At 41.9% G+C, this 19,028-nt stretch overlaps 1 protein-coding gene across 1 annotated transcript; it reads right to left on the bottom strand.

Moving 5' to 3' along the window:
* Positions 1 to 655: 655 nt before the first annotated feature.
* Positions 656 to 15,313, bottom strand: slc12a3 (solute carrier family 12 member 3). Its single transcript, XM_037106804.1, has 26 exons — positions 14,869 to 15,313; positions 14,118 to 14,255; positions 13,931 to 14,006; positions 13,680 to 13,775; positions 13,460 to 13,599; positions 13,222 to 13,332; positions 12,505 to 12,616; positions 12,241 to 12,371; positions 12,001 to 12,085; positions 10,446 to 10,606; positions 10,227 to 10,334; positions 9,900 to 10,023; positions 9,701 to 9,802; positions 9,143 to 9,298; positions 8,942 to 9,041; positions 8,009 to 8,120; positions 7,688 to 7,825; positions 5,723 to 5,829; positions 5,512 to 5,594; positions 5,249 to 5,326; positions 4,941 to 5,039; positions 4,076 to 4,187; positions 3,599 to 3,685; positions 1,774 to 1,906; positions 1,500 to 1,567; positions 656 to 1,300 (listed from the first exon to the last, which is right to left on the bottom strand). The coding sequence occupies exons 1-26, from the start codon at positions 15,151 to 15,153 to the stop codon at positions 1,159 to 1,161; spliced, it is 3,084 nt and encodes a 1,027-aa protein (XP_036962699.1). The 5' UTR covers positions 15,154 to 15,313; the 3' UTR covers positions 656 to 1,158.
* Between the last annotated feature and the right edge of the window lie 3,715 nt (positions 15,314 to 19,028).

Raw genomic sequence — 19,028 nt, 5'->3', positions numbered from 1 at the left:
GCCGCTCCTGATTGGGCACCGCCCGCTCGTGCTCAGACGTGGAGGCTGGGGGATTCGTCACTCTGTGAGCATGCGCGGTCATGAATCTGTTCTCGAAGATCGTTTATTCAGGGAAGAAAGAAATGTGTATTCGCTCACTGTGATACCGTTTTGCGTCTACCGAAAACAAATGATAAACAGGAAGTAAATAAATAAGAGAGACGTATCTTATATGGCCGAGTGGTTGTATAAAAATAATTATATTGATTCATCTAAAAAATAAATAAAATAAAACCACGTATTTCTAACGTGTGCTGACATAAGCAGCATGCAATGTCATGGAACATTGTTTTTGTATGCAGTGTACAAAGACTGTGCTCCCCAGCATAATTTCCTGGGAAGCAATACAAACTATAAAACATTCATATATTTCTATTAGTATTCCCTTTAAAGAAAGTAGTATTTCTGATTTAGATAACTTAGTAGTGTGTAACAGAGTGAGAGCTCTATTTTTTCTTACCATCTCAGACAAATGCAGTCATGTCTCTGACAGCAGAACTCCCTTTACACACTGAAGTTACATCATCTTAGTTGAGCTTTGAACAGCTTGAAATCGACATGCAAGTAATCTTAAAGCATAGCAATTTCCTGCCATAAATGGAAAGATGCACCAAAAAATAATCATCTGCATGTTTATTCTGCATTTTCGGAGCTATAAAGAAGCAGTCCATAGCTTCAGGGACATTCATAGTGTCAAAAAGAATGTCTTTAACAACTGACACAACCACGTTCAACTGCTCTCTCTCTCTCTCTCTCTCTCTCTCTCTCTCTCTCTCTCTCTCTCTCTCTCACACACACACAGGCACACACACAATATTAGTAACAATAATCAAAGTGAACTACAGTAATCCATATTTGTGCGATAAATCTAAAGAAAAAAGTTCAGAAATGAAATAAAATGATTCTGGTGCCTAACAGCCTTTAAATTCAATAATGTCTTGAACTGTAAATATATCCCAGAGAGTGATTCACCTCTGCAGTACCTCTAGAATATGAATTAAAGAACAACACGGTGGATACAGGAATCATAATTACAGGCAACATCAACAGTCATGAAGGCACTGACACCTGTATAGTCAGGATGAAAATTGTCAGGGTGCTAGTGAGCATGAAGGCATTTTATTGGCAGTAGAAGGTGAGGACGTTTTCCTGGTTTCCTCTGACCAACAGGACTGGAGGTCTCAGATCACGTGACAAGAAGTCCAGCCACGCCAGGTAGAGAGTGCTGGGACACACTCCTCTCCTCCCGACCGGCATGGTGCTGCCAGGAGACACACACAACCCGCAGGTGACGTGATTGTACTCAGTGTGTTCATGCAGTCAGGTTTAAAAATGTGAGTGAGGGGCGTGGTGCAGCTGGCGTGCCATGTAATTACACAGTCACTCCCTGTACTCTGGCTTGCCTACCTTCTAATAAAGTGGCGCTCCCACAACCTAGACACAAGACCCACTGTACTCACACAACAATGAGAGCAGCTTCCCTGGAGTAATCCTGCAGGACCTCATTCAGACGGATCTGACGGAGAGACTGAAGCCCACAGAGAAAGGTTGCAATTTCAGTCATAAGAAATATTTGTTACCTCTTCTTCTTCAATTCTACATGTGCTCTGTCCAAATGTGTATGAGTCAGGTTGCGTGTGTGTTTCAGTGTGTGTGTGTGAGAGAGAGAGAGAGAGAGAGAGAGAGAGAGAGAGAGAGAGAGAGAGAGAGAGAGAGAGAGAACGAGAGAGACACCTTGGCCTTGTTCCTCTCTAAGTCCTGGTCAGTGATCATCCACGGCTCCTCCTGCTGTCTTGTTGACCCAGGGTCCTGTTTGGGGTTTGTATCCAGCCTTAAGTGACCCACCATCTTCTCAAACTGATCAACACTGGAGCACACAGACACACACGAGGATCATGGGTAATCGCAGAAAGTAAATACTAATGTAAAACAAGTACGATTTAATTTGTTCCCCTCTTTTTTTTTCATTGATGATTATTTTTGGCGACGCTGTTGTGATGCGTGATTGGGAACAAACTGGCATCCTCGAATCAAGGCACAGTTAATAATATTTTGACTGTGAAGTCTTTAGTAACAAATATAGAGAGGTTGGAGACGTACAATGCATCAGAAAAAAAACATTTACAGGATTTTAGTAAATGGTAGCAATGACTTCCAGGGGTGACGCTGACTTATACTGTTCAACATCTTGGGAGGCTCATGCTCTCCCAAGTTTTTTGTTGATCCTCAAATCAAAGTACTATCTGCATAAAGTGTAATTTAGATGCAGGGCCTGCACCACCTACAAGCGGGCCCTGGGGCTTTCCTCTTTGCATATGCTCCATTAATTTAAAAACACGCTTCAGACGAAGAAGATCAGACCCCTACTTTGGCAGTGAAAGCTGAAAAGAGATGGCTTTTTACGGTTGCACAGCCTCGGTAAATATGATAATAAATGGCGCTGGAGGATGCCGGCAGCTGCTAAATTGTCACACGTCTTGACATTATGGCGCACATCAGCTTAGAGAGCCCTCACGATTCTGCAGGCAATCCTTACATGACCTTTGCTTTCTGGAGTCAAGTGAATTTGCGTTTTAATTTGTTTCTAAAGCCGGAGCAGAGACAGATGCGGAAATCTTGTGTAGGCGGCCTCTCATTTTGTTACACAAGATGTTCTCTCTAAAAACACACACACACACACACACACACACACACACACACACACACACACACACACACACACACACACACACACAGAGTCTCAGTCATTCATTTGCATTCCATTTACTTTAGAGAGTACATATAAGACCATGAGAAAAGTGCCTCAAGTCTTAAGATCACAGACAGTTGAGGTGGACTTACAGAGCCAGCCACTTGAGTCCAAGATAGGTGGACTGTAGAGGTGTTCTGTGAGTTCAGGTGTCACAGAGACGACCATGTGCAATGTTACAAAGCTAGCGTCCTAACAGATGTTATCTGTCAAAACTTGCAAAGCCAGCTTTCCAACAAAGAAAAGGTCAGAGCTGAAATCATGAGGATCATTTGCATCTGATTTGGCCCTCTAGTTAAACCTAGTAAAGGCAGTTTTAGCCCTGAGCTAACGTCAGAATTCCTTGAGAGTCAACTACTTATTCAGGCGTTACCATCCATGAATCCAGGATTGGAAAAAACAAAACCCTAAATAAGCTCCATGTTTAACACACCACATAAAGCCTTCCTCACAAGCATTTTTTGCCTACCAAGGCACAATTGGACTCATAACAAGGCCTGCAAACAGCTGTGCAATCGCACGCTAACCTCTTCAAATTGGACTGACACCTGTGACACATGATCCAGGATGTCCTCAGGTCAGGGACGTTAAGTGAGGGACAGGCTTAGGGGTTAAGGATAGGGTAATTAAGCAGGACCCTTGTGTTAGTAAGCCTGGAGCTCTACTGGCCCTTGGCATTCTGGGGTTTTAACAAAGTTGGTTGTCCCAGCTCAACCCTGATCATGTGTGGATATGCATGATGACAGATCTTTTCCCGTATTGTTTGCTCCTTTGCTTAATTCTCGTGAAAACACGCTCTGGCAGACATACTTTCCAGGTTGAGGGTCCTGGTAGATGTCAGGAAGAACTTCAACATCATGGAAACCAAGACGGAACTTCTTGAGCAGTGCCAGCACCCTGGAAGGAGAGTGTGAAATCCATAATGTTAAAAGGTTTGCAACAGTTTCACTGAATGTCATAAGCCACAGCATTTGTCTCATAATCACGACAGATGTTTTTACTCAGCAGGAGAAGCTGCTGGACCTGCAGGCACATATTAGCAACATCCACTTTCGCTGTTGTGTTTACAGCTTGTTTAGCATCCGTATTGCAGATTAAAATGAACTAGAGTCAACATCAATCTATCTAGTTACACCTGTGTTTTCCCTCCAACGGTGTCCTACTGTGCTGATCAAAAAGTCTGATGTCAAAAAAGGTCTTTAAATAATTGGATTGAGCTCCACAGTTCTGTACTGTGCTGTGGAAATGAGAGAAAACCCTGAACATCGAGGTAATGCAAGAACTTACTCCTCCCTCTTCTCTTCCTTCTTGTCTGTCTCTCCTCCCACAAACACTCGGACCTTACATCTGGCCCAGCGCTTCCTCCGAGTCAGCAGGTAGGGCAGCAGCAGGGTCAGACCTGGTAAACCCCCACCCCCCACCACACACACACACACACACACATGCACACACACACACACACACACACACACACACACACACACACACACACACACACACACACAGATCTTAACGAAATCCTTTGTAAAATACTAATACCACACTGTGAAAATACTCCACTACAAGTTAAAGTGCTGCATGTGTACCGCACAGTATGTATTTTCTGCTGAGAGCAGGTCTCTCAGTCAAAATAGAACAAAAGATAGAAGTAGTGTGGGGTCATGGGAATTCTTGTCTTTCTTTGCTGATGACAATCTACACCTGAATCAAGCAGAGATGTTCACAGACAAGGTCATGTTTTAAAGATAACTGATTTTCGCTGAATACCCTCCTCAATCTCTGACTCTTTCTTGGTAGTTATGGCGACAGGTAAGTGAATGAAATGCATCGTTGCCTTAGGTGAATAGGGATTTCTCTGGTTTGCAAATTGTTGGAAACATTGTGGGATTATTAAGTATACAACTCAACATAACATATCATATGAGTATTTTTTAAAATACGTTTTAAAAGTGCAATATCTTAGAACTGGCAAAACAAATATCACATATATCACCAGAGTAAATTCTCGCTGTAGCTGCCGTTGGCTAGTTAGCTCAGTTAGCAAAGCAGTTAGCAACTAGCTACTACAGCTGTCGGTCAAATAAAGTGGGGCAGAAGTATAAAGTTCTTATTCTTGTGGTGAGCAAAAGAATGCAGGGGGAGATGATCAGACCTCCGTCATCAGACAGCCAGTACACATCGATGGTCTTCTTCCCTTGTTTTTTCTGGAACACAGTGCTCGGCTGAGGCTCGGCTTCAAGCGAGACAGTAGCTGCAAACAATTTTAACACACACAGAAACATCTTTTTAATCACATCAATTTTTAGGATTTCTGGGTGTTTCAGTTCAAAATGGTAAGAACAGTAACTTCATGCCATTTAAAGCTTTATTTTTCCTGGATTTGACGCCAACTTTTGCTCAAGATTTGATTTGAAGCATAACAGAAATGAATCCTAAGGATATGATAATGCATCCACGTACAGGCAATGCTTGTTTGAATGCAGGGAGGGGCAGAGATGATGTTGATACCCTCTGGTCCTTCACTGAAGCCTCGATTAACTGAAATAAAAACAGAAGAAATGGCTGTACGTATGTGGATACTCTTGAAGGCACTAACTCAGATGGTGATGGATGAATGTGGACAGCTCCTCCCAGCATGCCTCTCGTCAGCTCCAAACAAACTGACGGATCAGCGTTCATTTACTCTCAGTGCGCTCCGCTCTGATTTGAAATAAGGCTCTCACCGTGAGATTGAGATGGACGAGAGACATCCAGTCCCTCCCTCATCCTCAGCATGCACACACCATACTGCAGGTCAAAGGCATCACTGAAACACACATTGTGGTGATGATGAACTTTGACATTGGGCAGCTTTATGATCATCTGAGCCCGTAACAATAGTTCAGAGGTACACACCTACACAGGATGAAGTTCAAGAATTCCCAGTGTACTCACTGCAGTATTCCTATGTAACTGTGTGCAGCCTCGGGTGTGTCAGTGCGCCAGTCTTTCTTGAAACCCATCAGAAGAACGTTTGGCTTGATACGACCCAAACCTGCCCCCTGGTGGACAGACAACAACGTGAGAAGAAGAAGAAGAAGTAGATTGTTTCACAAAGCAGCTTAAAATTCTTCTGGCTGTCTTTCTCAGAGTGCAGAGATGGAGCGATATGTTTATACTGTCTGCTCCATGTGACCAGACCAAACTGGGACATAACTCTTTCAGGTTTGCTTCCATCACTTTAAACAGCCTTCAGAAACCTTTAAAATCAGGCATGAAGAACAAGTCCTGCAGTTTCAAAGCTCTTAAAAGTGCAGTGGTGGATGACTGGGTTGGCACTTGTCTATGTCAGTAGGTATTTTAAGTAATTATATATCTTAGTGTGTATCTACTATGATTTTGAATCATCTGTAGCTTTAATGATGCTGTCGTCTTTTTTTAAAAAGAGACCATTGTTCTCAAAGGAAATGATCTGGTTAAAACAGGTTAAAAGCAAATACAGTTGACAATCCAGGAAAAATGATCTCGCAACTCTTCAGTCTATCAATTGCAGTATGAGCAGTTATGCACATGGAAGAATGCTCTGATGCAGCCATCAGATATGGAGCATATTTGATAAATATTTATTGTATTTATAAGCATTTCAGTATTTCATATTAGATGAAATGATGAAACCCACAGAAACACTGGTGTTAACAATATCAGCAGAACCAAAGCAGCACATTTAATGAGACACACAAAATAACTGGTTCCTGCTGAAAAATTAACATTGCTGCTGTAAAAGGTAAGCAATACAAGCTTTAACTAAGTATTCGACTGTAGAAACTAGTGATGGGCTGATGACACTTCAAACTCAGTAAACAGAGTGACATCTGGTGGCTTGAAAAGTGTATAGCACCCACATTACGCCCCACTGTTAATAGTTTTATTCTCATTTGTGTGCAATCCAAGTCCAAGACACCTCTGTGCTGTTGAATCTGTATACATTTGTTCAGAAGTGCAGCTTTAAATGTAGATTTTATTGTGTAAAAATGGTCTTGTAAAAGAATTGTTGTTGTGTGTTGTCTAAAAAGAGTAGACAACACATATTTTTGCTGACATGAAAAGATATTTACTGTAGATAGTCTGAGTGTGACTGTGGGTTAGGTTGATTTCTGTGTGACATTTCAAAGGATTCAATCACAAAATGGAGAATAATATTCATTAAAGTAATCTTACTTTTATTAAATTGTTACTTGATATCACTGTCTTTCCCATGTAAATTGCCACATTTGTCATTATTCTGTTCTCTTATCCACTTATTTGCCAACCACATAGTATAGGTGCAAAAAACCCTCAAAATTGCCATAATGCATGAAATGCTGTGCAGACAGCGAGTGTTGAAGCGTTGGACGTCACCAGTCATGTGGTATTCTTCATTTAACATAAGCCCCCTGCAAACCAGAGTGAAACAATGTGCTTCTCAGGAATGAAACATGTTTCTGAGCTTTGTTATCATCCACCTATCAAACGCATACAAATAATACAGTAGACTACTTTTTTTTTTTTTTTTTTTTGCATTGATTTATCATTCTGGAGTAAATACTGATTGCACAGAGTAACAGCTCTAGAACAATGAAGCCATCTGTGTATAGACCAGTTCCCTACAAACCTCATGAACCTTGTAATGCCACAGGGAAACACTGAGATTCCGTACCAGTCGACTTAAATTTCGTGACAGCTGATTGGTCAGGAGGCGATTCTTTCCTCGCTTTTTATCTATAATCCTGAGCAATACCTTTCAGGTTTAACTAAATTATCATGACACTTGAACTCATGGTGAACCTGACTCTGAGGCCGAGGGTTTACCCCCACAAGACAGGCTGGCTTTGTGAGACAGACCCCAGATCAGCTGGGAGGGAAAAGACGAGAAGTTCTGACCTGTAGCAGCACGTTAACTCCTGACCGTAGCTCTGTAGCCACCACACCCCTGTAGAATGACTTCACCTTCCGCTGGTTCAGCCAGGTCACAGGAGTGTTGCTGCTCGCCTTTTCAACTGCTGATGGGGAGGGATCAGCCTGACAAAGACAGGGTAGAATGGATAAAGGTTTCAGACCTTAACCAACTGAAACATGGCAGTTTCAGATATGTATGTATGTATATTTGTTCTGTTCTTTTACTGAATCAAAAATCAACCCAACATTGTAATCTTCACTGGGTGATGTATATGTATATGTCTGTGAATGCTGAGTGACACTCACAGTGACCACATTGGCACACATCATGAGACTGAGACTCTTAGTGAAACAGCTGACGAGATCCACCAGAGCTGGTCGACTGCTGGGAGGACCTGTCAGCACCAAACACTGAGGCCTGACAGGTTCACAAGCAAAGTCAGAGTTAGATGTTGAGCAATTTAGTTATAATGATACAAAATCAAGCTATACATTTAGTTTCAGATCGATCATTATGGATTTACAGAGAGGGAGGGGGAGCAAAGGGCCCCTAGCCAGGACTCCAACCCGGGGCTGCCACAGCAAGGACAAATCCTCTGTACATTGGACGCTCGCTGTACCAAACGAGCTAAATGGCGCCCCATAGCTTTTTTTTAAAAAAATGCTAACAAGTAATAAGACTATGGAATAAATGAATGTGACTTATTTTGTTTTTTGGGGTCTGTGAACTCAAAACTGGGAGCTATGCACGTGAACTAGTTAATTTTTATCCCTGTGAGCTGAGCTTGGAGCTCGCTCTTGTCAAGTGTGAACCTGCACAACAATGCCAGTAACTCCATGCCTCTGGTTTTTACTTTTTTACTTACTTTTTTGTATGAATTAACACATGAAATGTGTTAATAACTGAGCTCTATATGTGCTGGGGGATTTAGTGTGGACAGAACCAGAACCAGTTTGGACCAACACTTTGTTGCTCACAGCAAAGTGTTTTCCAAAAAATATTATTTTAGGAGTGAGACAATCCATACCAACTTAAGGTTTTATGAGCATAATGTCTCCTACATGTCTAATGGATGTTTTCATTAAACAGCCTCCCACTTCTCATCATTTGAACACAAGACAGGCTCAGTGGAAGTTTTGGTTCATACAGGTCTTCAGTTGAGCCATTATGCTCAGCTAAAGTATTTAATTTAGAACAAAAGACCAACTCTAGGGGTGTGGTCACAACCTTTCACTGACCTGTAGTTCTTGACATGCTCCTCCACATGGTTGAGGCCCACACACTGGTTCAGGGCAATGTTGTAGGAGCTCGCCTGCACTGAGGACCCCCAGTTTACATCTGACCACAGAGTTGCAAGTTAAAAATGGAGCGGAGGCAGACAGCTGTTTGGTTCGAGACACTGTACTGTGCTTTGTCCGTCTGTATGTGTGCGACTTTACCGGGCTTCTTGTAGAGAGTGTATCCCAAAAGGAGGAAGACAACGCCGAAGGCAATGAGGGCCGCCCACCAAGTCAACAGGAACATGATGACCACGCAACAGCCAGAGCCCAGCAGCGACAGCCACTTACTGTAGAACCTGAAGGATGGACGCCAGCCTGGACACACGGATACACATATTTGTACAGCATTTATATTTGCATATCCACACACTCTCCCCTAAAATCTGGAATCTAATTTATATGTTTCATTGCTAGCCAGGTGTAGAGCCAGACCTTCTGGAGGAGTAAACACTCGGAGTCACATGGGATTCTGCTCTGATCTGGACAACTCTGAGATTTCTTTTTAACATTTGTGATTAAGCCTAATGTCTAGTAAAGTAATCTGGCTGTTTGGGAGGAAGAAACACTTGAGGATGTAACTTGAACAAACATAAATGTCTACACAGACACATCATTAAACAATCACTGTTGCTAATCTTTCTTACATGTTGTTTTTAGAAATTTCCATGCAGAAATGTTTCATATATATAATTTCCAACATGGTGTGATGGTTTCTACCTGGTGAGTTGGTGATTGAGGCATGGAAGCAGCTGAAGTTGATCAGAGCGTAGGAGCAGAGGAAGAAGTTGGAGATGATGGGAGCGATGGTGTTCAACTCAGCTGGCCAAGAGAAAGTATTTTTAGAGCTGTAATCCTTAAGATTTTTTAAGAATGACATTCCTGTTTCCATTCATGCAGATTCTTTTCAGAGCCTCACCAATGAGAACGAAGCAGGCAGCGATGATGTACGTCAGGAAGTAGCTTCTGAGCGGTTCATCATTCTTGCCGTAACCTTTGCCAAAGAAGCCGATGAAAGGGTAGAGTTTGTCCTTACACAGACACTACGCAGGAAATAAAGGGAATGAGAGTAAAAAAAAAAAATCAAACAATTTGTTTTCACAGCAGAGAACATAATAATGAAAAGCTTGTGTTTGAATGGGCTCAGGCGAATGGAAAAAGTTGCACTGAAGCTAAAAAGGAAATGACATTTGAACAAAATGTATCATACCTGCGTGTGTGTGTGTGTGCATGCATGTGTTTGTACCTGGAAGACTTTGGGAGCAGACACCAGGCAGGCCAAAGCAGAGGACAGTGTTGCTCCAAATATACCAGCAGTGATGAGAGGGCCGAAGGCGGACACCATGCTCATCGTCTAGAGACACAAATGTACTGTTAACTTGGAGGCTGATCTCTCACTGGGGGGTTAAACTTAAGTCTGTTCTTAAACTTAAGGTCCGTGCCTTGTGAGTGAGCTCGTGCTGACCTGATAGTAGTTACTCATGCCATAGATGCATGTGTTGTTGTTGATGCACTCGCTGAAGTCCCATCCATAGTGACAAGCTAAACCGACACAATCCTCCCTGGAAGAGTTCGTTGACATGGTGTCGTTTAAAAGGCCTGACGCATCCCGCACCACACAGGATCCTGAGAGGAAACACATGGACACAAGCATGCATGGATACATATACATGGATAGTAAATGGAGATCATTTTGGTTTTGTTTTTAATCGTTGAAACGTTTCCATATCTTAAGTCGCACAAGTTCATAGTCATACATTTGTCGATAAACATCTCCATCTCTGCTTGCCCAGATGGAGGCTGAGGTCAGGCTTCTGTTGTCCAGCGGTGTATGTTCCCTTAATTACACTGTACCATGATCATAGTGGAAGAGGAAGAGTCCGTCACAACTGACATGACATTACACTGTGTACTACATCTACTACTTGGGCCTGTTCTCATAGAAAGAGCCTCGTTAAATACTTCAACGCATCACTTCTCCTTGATGATAATTCATCAATAATGAGTGGACATATTTGGCTAATTTGTTTGAGCTGAGGCAGGACCTCTCTCTGGGGAGTTTGCGTGTTCTCCCCATGCCTGCGTGGGTTCTCTCCGGGTACTCTGGCTTCCTCCCACAATTGAAAGACATGCTGGGTATGTCACTCGGTCCGTCCAAATTGCCCTTAGGTGTAAATATGAGTATGAATGGTTGTTTGTCCCTTTATGTCAGCCCTGTGATGAACTGGCGACTTGTCAGCTGGAATCTGCTTCAGCACCCCCATGACCATGCAAATGATAATTGGCCACAGATAATGGACGGATGGACGGATGGTCAGATGGTTGTTTGAGTTGAGTTGCAGGTTAATGTATGGTTAAACTATATATCATTGGGGTAAATATCTTGTTACTGAACGATGTTAGTGTTAACTCTACAAACAAAAAAGCACACTCTACCTCTTTAAACAGTGACACCCTTGTTTCAGTGAGTAGAGCTGCAGACTGAATTTATGAATGCTGTTAAGATAATGCAACCTGCTATAATATTAAAGTACTACAGTGAGTGACTGTGATTTCAAGTTGATGCTGTGTTGAACACTGTAAACACAGGAGACGCTCACGTTGTGCAAAGTTTTAACCTCAAGAAGCAAAACGATCACTGCTTTACATTAGAGTAAAAACTGTACTTGAGGACTGTAAACAAATTGTGGCTAGCAGAATGGTGACACTGGTTTGGAACTTTGCAGACCTTTAGCCACAGATTTGTTGGACTTTTACTTCCCATGGATCAACAGGCACACAAACTGCAGTAAAAAAAAAAATCATGTCTTTTGCACATTAAATCCTGAGTTATTCATGTATAATTTTGTGCCACATGATTACAGTAAATGTCTTTAGTAAGAAGCCATGTATTGGCAGAATGTACACTGAGATTGTCATTATTGCAAATAACATCAACAGGGTGACTGAAAGGCCAATGCACTGTTTGGATACGAGGCAGACTAAATATAGACTTGCTTGGCAAAAAAGACATTCAGTACCGATGGTAGCACTGATGATGATATAAGAAAGGGTCGTCCAGAATATTGCCATCAGTGTTCCCCTGGGGATGGCAACTGTTGGATTCTGGGAAAGAGAGAGGACAAAAGAAATGAACATAAGGTGATACTGAGTTATATTTAAATACAATGTCTACTACAATGGAGAGATTTGCCTTTGTGCAGAAATAAGATGGTGATGGAGATGCTTACTCACTGAAGAGAATTTAGAAAGAATGATACCTTCAGATCTCCAGAGATGTTAGCTCCTGCCAGGATGCCCGTAGCAGAGGGGAAAAAGATGGAGAACATGCCAAAGAAGCTTCCCTCTGTCCCACGCCAGTTTGGCACAAAATTGGTGGCAAAAATATCCGCTGTTGAGGGTGAAATCATCAGTTTACTGGAGAGCTCACTGGCTTTATAACAGCTCAGTGAAATCTGATTTTTAACAAAATCAAAATGCCGTTGAAATCACATCAAAATGGTATTTATTCGATGCATTGTCACCTTTGTAGCTGAAGAAACCCTTGGCTTGTTTTTGTGGTGAAGCAGGCATGATGGTTCCGACAATGTAGCTGGCAAATGACACCATGATGACCAGGAAGAACAGAACCTGGGCCTGAACAAAGCAGAATACACATACAAACATATGGATGCACACAAACATGACCTTCAAGAACAAGATACTGTATCTCCCTACAACAATAGTCTTATTTAACTTGGGTTTATTGTGCTACCTAGGACATGCTTAGCTAACTTGGATGCGTAAACAGGTATATGAACATTCTAACATATCTTTTTATGTCTTTCTTCAGTATGACAGGTGATGACTTTTGCACTTTGCCACTGCTCTTGGGTCTTGTTAAATCTCACAACAGACCCAGAGGTCAAAAATCTAGCAAAGAAATATTTCCAGTATGTATCTTCCTTTGCTTAAGCTTTACAAGTGCTTTAATTATGTGGGTTAGACGAAAGCCAGAGACAAAAGCCTGCAGGAATCTTTCACAGGCAGAAAGGTTATGAGTGCTATCACTCTTATTGTCTAGCTTAAGGCAAAACAGCAAACAAATGTATATATTTTCCCCAAATAAACTAAATCAGCAGCAGTAAAACATTCAGTGCAAGAGATAAATCATAAATCATTTTAAGCACATTTTGTATAAGAACCATTTGTTGCAACCACGATGACCCTTTACCATCATCTCATATGTTTTTTGGGCTAACCTTTGACTCCCATGCCATACCAGCCATTGAGATACCCAGAAGGCATGTGACAGTGATGATGCCAATGATGCGGATGTCATTGGTTCGGTCCACCATGGCAGCTCCGTTTTCCTGAGGAAAAAAGTTCAGAGGAACGACAGGTTTATATAAATAGAACGGAAATCCGTGCTTGCTGCACTGTGTCATTGTAAAAGCTGCTCCACACACAGTACATATTAAAATACGGCATCCTACTTACACGCATGAGGTCTACAACAGTCTCAGCAAAGCCCACAGTGTGCATGGCCACAGCCACAGCATTGGCAAAAGCAAAGATGAGACCAATGGACCCACCCAGCTCTGGGCCGAGGCTGCGACTGATCAGGAAGTAGGTCCCACCTGAAGACAGGGGACAGTTTGTATGTTTTTTGATGGAAGTTTAATAAGCAGGTTGTTGAATGTATCAGTGAGCAACAGACCTCCTTTGACCTTTCCATTGGTCGCGATGGCTGAAGTCGAGAGCCCGGTGATCCCTGTTATACAAGACGATACCAGGATAATCACCCAGGTCAGACCTGACATAAAGGCACAAGGAGAGAGACAGAAAGAAAGAATAAAAGCCTGACTAAAGCTTTCATGGACAACTCTCCAGAAAATCTGTGCAAATAAAAATATGTAGCATGGATCAACCATATATGAATGAATGAGAGTTTTGTTGGCCATAACATACCTATACCAGCTTGAGCAGTGATCCAAGGCAACCTCAGGTACAAGATCACCCCCCAGATATTTAACATGCAACGGATCTATGGAAAGACAGTTATTAGCAGTAGTTAAATTAAAGATGTATAGAACGGTATAAAAAACATCACATCACAAATATCTACCAATATACGTGCTGGTCTAACCCTACCTACCATCACTCCTTGTACCCAGCCGAAGCGAGTAGGCTGAGGTGGAGGTTCCTTCAGCTCTTCCTCGTCGTCTTCGTCAGGGCTGTCTCCTTCCATCTGTCCACCTGTTGTCTCCTCATACAAGGGAGGTCTGAAGTCATCCTAGTCAAGTAATGCCAAGTTAGTTTAATTGCTAAAGGCAAAAATGAATCACAAATTGATCTCAAAAGGCCAAATAATCAACACAGCATACAACTCCCTATACCTTAAAAGTTAAGGTCTGTTTGTGTATTTCAGTTATAAAAACCTTTTAATTAGGAGGAAATGTGAGGAGAAACAGAAGAGGAATTTCTATATCTAAAACGGAGGAATTTCTTTTTGCGTTACAGTTATAAAAGAAATCTTTGTGCAATTTTGCCTTGAGCTGACAGGTTTTCTTTTCATTGTAGAGAGCAGACAGTAAATGAAGATTCAACATATACAGAGTTGTTTAATTTGAGTTAATATTAAAGAACAGTATGTCATGGTGTTCCAAGAAGATTAAACCATGCAAATATTAGAAAATAATTCAAGTTTATTACACTAAGTAAAAAAAAAAATTACTATAAAAAAGAGAGCTGGAACCAAACTGATGCATCATGGGATCACGGTTTGCTTTAGGCAATTGAAACAGATTCAGTGGAGGCTAAAATGCACTTTGGTTGTGAAAAAAAAAACAAATTGTCAATTAAAAGAGAGAAGAACACACTAGCTGATAAAAAGTAGACTATCATACCTCAGGGTTTGCGTGAAGCTGGTACAGAGAGGGTCTGAAGCGCCTCCGTCGGCCCCACACCTCGGTGTTGGCGTAGAAGTCGTAGTGTGGTGGAGAATCCAGAGTCTCGTAGCCAGTGCGAGCATCCGATCCACAGGATGCTACGCTGCTCACATCACCATAACACTGATGGTAACCAGACTGATCATAACCTCCAGGTGTTGCCTTCCCGTTGCCTGCTGACAGAGGGATGCTGGGTCTGTATGCGGCCAGCTGAATACCATCGCTGACTACTGGTAACTCCATTGAGAACGGCAGAATCTGCTGTGTGTAAGTGTATTGTAACCACAAGGACAGCTTTAACTGAAGGTTAGGAAAAAATCTATTTCTTAAACAGCTGAGAGGCAGTGAGTCAGGGTGACGGAGCCATTCTGCAGGAGTTTAAGGTGTATAACTGAGGCTGTATGTGAGGGCTGGTGTTATATTTGACCTGAACCAAGCAGGAAGAGCCCGAGGCCACATAAGAAGGCTGGTTCACTGAGCAGTCAAACAAGAATCATTACAAGAACTATTAAACATGACATGCACAATTTCACATTACAGGGTCAACCGGCAATCCTTCTCAGCTGAGCTGTTTCCCTTAATAAATATTCATAAAATGACCCTCTGGAGACCCAACACTTCCCTTTCCTTACAGCACAAACAATGCAGAAGGAATAGGACTGTAGTAGCCTCAGTATTGATTTGTTCCCCTTTATATTTTGTCAGACGTGTGTCTTTGTAATTTGATATTTCTCCTGGGTTTAGATCAGCCTTCGGGTTGATCATCACTGCTTTTAATCATTAATCCTCTGAGGGGATTTTGAGTTGGAATACGCATTGTAAACAGCATCATTACGCAAGCAGAATGACCTGTACGATGACCTTGACTAGGAGAACTCAAGGGCAGCGATGTCTGCTCATTACAGAAGGAGGCTTGAATGGTGCTCGTTAAAGTTTGTTAGAGAGCTTCCCAATAGCAGTGTGTTTCTGCGATGATGCCCATAATGTAGGAATTTTGATGAAATAACAACATAATACAATCAAAATGACAATACTGAGACATCATGCAAGAGTTATTCAACCTGAAAAAAATCTAATCAAAAAGGGAATGGTTACATTTTCTATGACAACTGTGTCTAGGACTTCTTACAATCCATTAAAACACACACACATCAATAATGGACTATAATGTGCCTATGGCGGTATACGATCATATTTATAAGCACTCATTACTAATATAACTTGCAGCTATCATAACAGATTTTCACAACAGCCACATAATGTAGAGCTCTACTCCAGTGATTTTGAATTATATTTTTACAAGAGCTATATCAAAAAAAAAAAAAAAGATTAGTCAAAGCAAATGGTTGAAGCAGCAGGGACAGCGAGGTCCTGACCAATCTCCAAATGTCATTTAGTCCTCCAAATTAAACAACGGTCCATTGCACTCCAGAACAACACATCGAAACACTCTGATCTGACCCTCCTATCTGCAGGACTAAAATATTACATTTCTCTGTTGAAAAATGACTCTGTTTAATGGTGTAACAGCACCACAGGTGTGATTTGGTTTAGGTTCCAAAGCCGTTTGTTTGCGTTTGGGGAGAGATCATGGTTTTAATGACACTAATAAACACATGGATACGATGGTCATTGTTTAAACCTGTGGGTGCCTCTTTCCCTCTGGGGGGCCAAAACTGAAACATAATTAACACTGAAACATAATTAGCCAAATTTTGGTTCAGGGGCCTCGCTTTGGGCAGCCCTGGTCTAGACAAACCAACACCGACTATTCGTTGGAAACAAGAAACATACGGGAGTCTCTGACATTTCGATGCTTTATAACATCATCTGACTTCCTCCCTTAATCTACCAACAGCTATAGGTTCTAGAGGGCTGCGTCACCGCTGACAGAATGACATCACTGTCACGTTATCACAGTTTGCTTGCCATGGAAGATGTTTTGTTCTCACAGGTAGTTCTTGTGAGGAACTTGGTTGGAGTGGTTTCATTTTCACAAACTTCAGCCATCAACAGGCTGCGGTTGAACCGCACAGTTACTTAGTGTCCTCAATCACAGTGAGAGACAATTTCCTCTGAAAGGTGTCGGCTCATTACTTAGAACTGCTCCTTCAGTTTTCAGACTGTGTTTAATGATTACCTCTGCAGCTGTGTGTGTCCTTGAGCTGGAGACTGAAGAGCTGAATTTCAAGTAGCTTGGAAACTTGACAGACTCGTGCCACAAACTCTGTGGTCGTCCTTCAACAGCTGCTCACAGGTATTCTTTAGTCTTTCTCACCACAGCATTTTTCTATGGTCATTATTGTGTATGGCACACAATAAGTCAATCGTCGTTTTTTAAAATTTAGGGTCAGGGTTATGCAAATGCATGATCACTGCTGTGTCCTCACATGTTCAGCTGCAAGGTAATGATGGCTCACACTTCGCTTCAAGCTGCTTAATAGTCCGAGACCTTTGTTTACACAGCCATTTCAAACGGTGCTTAATGTGCACACACACACACACACACACACACACACACACACACACACACACACACACACACACACACACACACACACACACAAAGACCAGTACAAGACAGTTCTACAGCAGTACAAAGAGACAGCTTCCAGGTGGAACTGTGCACCTACCCATGCAAACAGGTCTACACCCACTGTACGTTCCATAACACGTCCGTGACAGTGTGCACAAGGAGAGGCCAGGGTCACCATTCATCTGTTTAGTTCTCTCTCCATGAGTTAGTGTACATTAGCAAGATCACATTCAGCCCTCAGATGTACTTGAAAGGACACATTAACAGATACTCTGAATGTTACTTATGGTTTATTTAACAGCACACATGAGGGGAAACAGTAAACACCAAACAAAGAATGTAGTTGGTATAGTGTACACAGATGGGTGACGAGTTAGAGCCCATCTACACTGTTGTTTAGTGCTGCAACAGTATTTTGTGTGAAGCTTCATAAATGTTTGTTGACCACAAAACTTCACCCATCGTCATGGGCGTGCGTAGGTAATAACTGAATTTTCATTTTTGGATGAACTGTGCCTTTGAAGAACCCAACAGGCTCATCTGTGAGCCCTACTGGGCTGAAGGACAGCAGTGATCTAGATTAACCTTTCCTCAGGGGCTCCTGGAGGCCCTCTCCCTCCTCTTATCCTCCTCCAAGTAGTTCAGAACAATCCAAGATGAGCTCCAGGCTGGTGAGTCCTTCACATTGTAGAAACACATGAGGGGGCAAACTCTTTGGTCAGCCCTATAGCCTCCTAAGGGATGTTTTCTGGGCCAGCAGGTCTGGACTCTGGGGGTCCAGCAGAGATGTGAAATCACTTAGCTCAGCAACTGGAAAGCTGCAAACAGTACACAACCCAATGGTTGGCTAGAGATTAGGAAATGCTGAAATACAACTACATGTCGGGGCTGAACTCAAAAATGCATGCTGCCCTATATGATTGTGTTTATAGTAGATTTAAGTATTAAGTATTTCCTTTTGTTATCGACCATCCCTCCACTGCTGTTTGCAGGGAACTCTGGACAAACAGAATGGGTTTTAATATTAGAGAGAGTGCAACTTTGGAAGAAATCCCTCTCATTTGAAGCATTTGACCTCATCTCTTCCATTTAACGCACAATTGGAAGGAATATTTTAACAGTATGAACAGGAGGAAATTAGAATTAGAAGTCGGAGTTGGAATTTCAGATCTAAAAGAGTAATCTGTGCTATTCAAACAGTATGTCTGTCCAGAGAAACCACGTCTTCTACAACAACAGGAAATGCTAGTAAGAAATATACTCAGTGGCTGCCTGTCTTTATGTTCTATGAAAATGGTATTATTAATATTATAGAGACAGGAAAGGTCAGTTAGAAGTCTAACTATTTCGACCACTGGTTATAGAGAACAGACAGAACAGTGTTTTGCATTTATGGATGACTTTTGTGGTGAAACTATAATAACTGTAATTTATCTATTAACTAACTGTCACTGTTTAAGATCGGCAGCTTTCCAGGAATGTTTAAGTGTCCACCTATTGGGATATTTGCGAACCTTAGATAGACTAAAAAGATTCACTTCACGCAAATATTCAAACAACGAAAGCTCAGTTATTACACCTA

Source organism: Acanthopagrus latus, chromosome 8 (assembly GCF_904848185.1).
Source record: "Acanthopagrus latus isolate v.2019 chromosome 8, fAcaLat1.1, whole genome shotgun sequence".
Lineage (NCBI taxonomy): Eukaryota > Metazoa > Chordata > Actinopteri > Spariformes > Sparidae > Acanthopagrus > Acanthopagrus latus.
This window is presented reverse-complemented; position numbering and strand designations above follow the sequence as displayed.

Coding starts and splice junctions, on each gene's coding strand:
- slc12a3 (XM_037106804.1), bottom strand. CDS start 15,153: ATGGAGTTACCAGTAGTCAGCGATGGTATTCAGCTGGCCGCATACAGA. Junction 5,327..5,511: donor TCGTCCATCTCAATCTCACG/GTGAGAGCCTTA, acceptor TTTTTATTTCAG/TTAATCGAGGCTTCAGTGAA. Junction 3,686..4,075: donor AAGGAAGAGAAGAGGGAGGA/GTAAGTTCTTGC, acceptor CTCTCCTTCCAG/GGTGCTGGCACTGCTCAAGA.